This window comes from Colletes gigas, unplaced genomic scaffold, assembly GCF_013123115.1.
Source record: "Colletes gigas isolate AHSC1104 unplaced genomic scaffold, ASM1312311v1 Colletes_gigas_Sc00096, whole genome shotgun sequence".
Taxonomy (NCBI): domain Eukaryota; kingdom Metazoa; phylum Arthropoda; class Insecta; order Hymenoptera; family Colletidae; genus Colletes; species Colletes gigas.
Genome location: NW_025106723.1, coordinates 68,494 through 73,248, shown reverse-complemented (window position 1 = coordinate 73,248; position 4,755 = coordinate 68,494). Strand labels below are relative to the sequence as shown.

General features: G+C 39.1%; 1 protein-coding gene across 1 annotated transcript; it reads left to right on the top strand.

The window, feature by feature from the left end:
* The first annotated feature begins 2,256 nt into the window (after window positions 1–2,256).
* Window positions 2,257–3,402, top strand: LOC122404031. Its single transcript, XM_043407881.1, has one exon. The coding sequence runs from the start codon at window positions 2,257–2,259 to the stop codon at window positions 3,400–3,402; it is 1,146 nt and encodes a 381-aa protein (XP_043263816.1).
* Window positions 3,403–4,755: the final 1,353 nt, after the last annotated feature.

Here is a 4,755-nt window from a genome sequence, read left to right as displayed (position 1 = left end):
TACATTCTTCGCCGTGAACGTAAATCGATGCGAAAATTTCATTTATCCTGCGATTCCTTTTTACATTTTTAAATTGAAGTGTATTTTAAAATTAATAACAGTTTTATTCGTAAGTAACTCGGAAGAATCGTGATACACGTACACGTAGACATTCACGAATAACATAATCGCGGTACGTGTTTATTTAATTGCATAGTGGTTAGTGCCTGAAAGGATTATTTGTGGATACTTGTGGACACTGTGGACAATCGTGGGGCGTGTATAATCGCATGTGGGTGATTTTTGTTCACAACATTGTGTATTGGAACTGGCATTCACCCTTTCTCTGTGAAAATCTCGTCGGGCGAGTTTTGATATGCCCTTCTGGATTTTCATAAGACAGGTTGAATCTTATTCAACGTAAGGTGTTCGCATTCCCATAAGTGGAAAAAATCTAAGGCTGTCGATAATGTCGGTAAGCAGAATTTTTCATGCTGCGTGAGAACCACTAGCACTCGCCTGCCGCAACCGTCCGCGCGAACGCAGCTGTTTAGCGGGTTGTCATTCTACAGGCGGAACTTTAAATGTTAATAACTTTGCAACGAAGCCTCCATCAACAAATTAGTATTCTTGATTTTCGTCTTATTTTGGCTCTACTATCGCTCATTAAAATTTTGACTAGGAGTGGCCGAACATCCTGTATATTGTCAATCGTTTGATAGAGTATACATATATTGACCGTAACCGGTCAAGGGGGCGATATGTTCAGGCGTGCATCCGGGCCCACGATTTTGTCCACGCGTTTTATGACTACGGCTAGCGTGCCTTCGTTACGCTCGAGTCCCCTACCGATCCATTGTTACAAAATTCCTATGAAAATCATAAACTCTAAAAGCGCAACATTCGCAGTGCTCGTGAGTTGTCATCGGCCACTTTACTATTTTTTTTGGACACGCATTGGTTTCGACACCAGGGACCTCCGGAACTTTCCCCGAACGGAAAATTCCTACGCCGTGCACTTCCCCTTAGAATTAGAAATAGTCACACCCACTACCACCGTCAACCACCAATCAATCAAAATTTGCACACCCCCATCCGCAACATTTTCCACCAATAGCAATAGAACCGAGATTATGTAAACCGCGAGTATCGTCAAAAATGTCACTTTTTCCTTTGTAAAGTCAACCTGAGCATTCAAAATAAAGAACACACCAAACCGCTGTCTAAGTGCATTATTTATAAGAAATCTGCTTCGACGACATTAATTTGCCGAACGAGCAAGCCGGGTTCGCGACTTGAGAAACTTAAAATTTCTTACAAGAAAGTCCGCGATCATATTCGATACAAACGCTAACCTTCCAAAGTGTCACGTGCACAAACAAAATCGTTAATCGCGGCCGAGTTTTTTTTCCTCGTACTAATGCGATATTTAAACAAATGTGTTAAAATATCGCTGAAGACTACAACATATCCAAAGTTAACATAATTTGAAAACTTATTTCAAAAGGTATTCTATTTCGCGTGGAATTATTCAATTGGTATGGTGTACAAAAATCACATTGTTAAAAGAATTCAATTTACAAAAGGGAAAAACTACGTGAATACGAAAATTTTTATTTCTTATACAGAAATAGAGAGGTCAATATAAGTTAATATAGTAGAACCTCTATTAACTATACTAAAAATAATTAATTAGGGGTTACAAAAGCACAGATAATCAATTTAGTATATGTTAGAGATATAAGTTGGCAGCCATTGTGAGTTGACAAGAGTGGCTGCACGCCGGTTGAGTGCCACACGGTGTGGCACACTTGCTGTCCGACCAATAACGTTATGTAGTTTAGTTTTTTTTTGTAACTTCCATCTGTGTAATTATATAACATATATTTTTGTTTTTGGCCTACGATGATTATGTTTAAATATGCCTAAACCTTATACAACAATTGGTAGCAGAGCGTGGTTAGGCTTGAGTATAATTATTTAAAAGTGAAAAGTGTTGTAGAGGTTAGGAAAGGCATATGGCGAAGAAGGAAAAAAAAAGAGATTGGAACAATGGCTGATGGAACAGGTATCTCGCTCAGTAAAATTGAGTTGTTAAATGGGAAGAATTACCATACGTGGGCGTTAAAAGTAAAATCAGTGCTAAAAGCTCGTGAACTATTTCGAGAAATAATTGAGGGTGATGAACCGCCAGAAGATGAAAACCCTGAATCCGTCGCTGGGAAACGAAGAACCACGTGGTAAAGGAAAAACGACGAGGTGTTTGAAATAATTATTATGACATTAAGTGAGGACCAGGCAGGGTTATTTTTAACAGAAGAATCAGCAAGGAGGTTGTGGGAAGAATTAAAGAGAATACATGTGGAAAGTACCATAGAGCTACACATAGATATAGGTCTAGAATTACAGAACATAAAAATGAATAATGGGGAATTGGTCAAGGATTACATAACAAGGGCTAAGAACATTGTGTCAAGAAGTGCCAGTATAGGGTATCCCATTGAAGATAGGGAAGTAACATACCACCTGGAAAGAGGACTGCATACAAAATATAAAAGAGTGGTGATAGTGCTTAGGGCCCAAAGATCACTAAAATTAGAAGCAGAGGAATGTAGAGTGAGTCGAGAAACAGAGGGACAAGCAGCTGGAAATAGTAGAGACGGAAAGGTATATAGGATGACCAAGCGCTATCATTACAAAGAACCCTCTGAGTGTTTTGTGTGTGGGAAAATAGGGCATATAGCAAAATATTACTATCGGAATGGGAGAACCTCACAGCCAATAGGTAATAGAGGCAAGTACAACAATAATTCAAATAATAGTAGACCTGATTATAGAGGTAGAATTTTTAATATCAGAAGAGAACAAGGGAATATAGCTACTGCACCAAGAAATGAGCATACATTTCAGGTGAAAGAGAAGGGTAGTTATATATCAACAATGGGAAAAGAAAACAAGATGGAAGAGTGGACACTTGATTCAGGATCAACTGCTCACATGACCCCAAATATCAAGTATATGACAAACATTAGAGAATACAGGACTAACATAGATGTAGCAGAGACCAATAGATCATTGGAAGCAGAAGCGATAGGTGATATAAGAATCGTAAAAATGATAAATGGACAAGAGGAAACAATAAAAATTAAGGATGTCCTATATGTACCTCGTTTAAGAGCCAACCTATTATCAGTGAGTAAACTAATTAATGAAGGCAACAAGGTGATATTTGAAAATGGCATGGCCATAGTTGTTGATTCGTCAGAAGAGATGATAAGTAAACTACTAGAGAGAAATGGAATGTTTATATTTATGGCAAAACCGAAAAATAGTTGTTTATTGAGTAATGAACAAGATTCAGAAGCAACAAGGAAGCAATCGGAAGACTGGAAAATGCACTGGCATTGCAAATGCGACGACTAGGGCATATATGCGAAGAATTTTTGGACAAGATGAGGTCTAATGGCTCAGTCAGACACCTCGATTTTGAACCAGGAAAGTTGGAATTATGTGAATCGTGCACAATGAGTAAACTCACCCAGTAGCCAAATGCACGGGTATGGCATGCACAAGCCAAGAGTCCATTGGAACTCCTACATATTGATGTGTGGGCCAATACCAGTACAATCGCTAGGAGGATCCAGGTATTTATTTGTAATAGTTGATGAATATAGCAAATATGATAAGGTTTACTCCATGACGAACAAGGCAGACACGTATGAATATTTCACGGAATATGTTAGAAGATATGAAAAGGAATTAGGAGCCAAAGTAAAGAAAGTTCGATCGGATAATGGAAAAGAATTCGTAAATAGCCGATTTAAGGAAAACTTTAGCAAGATGGGGATTAATCATTAAAAGACTATACCATATAACCCGCAAAGCAATGGGGTTGCCGAACGAGCAAATAGGAACATAATAGAGAGGACTAGAACAATGCTGATAGATGCGAAGCTACCGGGAAAGTTTTGGATGGAAGGAGCCGTAACGGCAGCATACTTAAAAAATATAACAATAACGCGCGAGTGTACAGACATGACACCACAAGAGAAATGAAATGGACATCAACCATAGACGTCCCAAAGGGGTACAGGATATATGATCACAGAGATGGAAAAATAAAGGTAGCTAGAACAGTAAAATTCAATGAGGACGCAAAAGGCTCTGAAATGCTGGAGAAGCAGGAAGATAGGGGAATAGAAATATCAATTGGCGGGATGGAAATAGGAGTGCACGAGCGATTAGATGGTCGTGGAGAAGAAATGCAAACTGAGAGAGAAAGCATGAATGAACAAGAAAATCTGCCACAGGAAGAAGAGACGTTTGAGCAAATGGCAGAGCCAGCTAAAGAAGAACGGAAGGGAAGAAGAACATATGCTGAAGAACAGGTGGCAATGTTACAGGCTAAGGAGGAACGAGAGAAAAAGCTTCGAGAGGAAGGAGCAAGAAGATCGAGAAGAATACAAGAGAAATTACAGAAAGCGAATCTAACGATCCAAAACGAGTCTGTACCTAATAACTACAAGGATGCCTTGGAAGGAAACAACAAAAGAGAATGGGTTCATGCGATGGAAAATGAATTAGCAAATATGGAAAGACATGAGGTCTGGGATCTAGTACTCAGAATAAAGGGAGTGAAGCCAGTGAGGAGCAGATGGGTATTCACAACAAAAAGAGAAAAGAATGGAAAGAAGATAGAGTATAAGGCTCGGTTGATAGCTGTAGGGTGCAACCAGAAGCCAGGGGTACATTATAAGGAGTCTTTTGCTCCAGTAC

Excerpts from the sequence above, each read along its gene's own strand:
- LOC122404031 (XM_043407881.1), top strand. The coding sequence starts at position 2,257 with ATGACATTAAGTGAGGACCAGGCAGGGTTATTTTTAACAGAAGAATCA.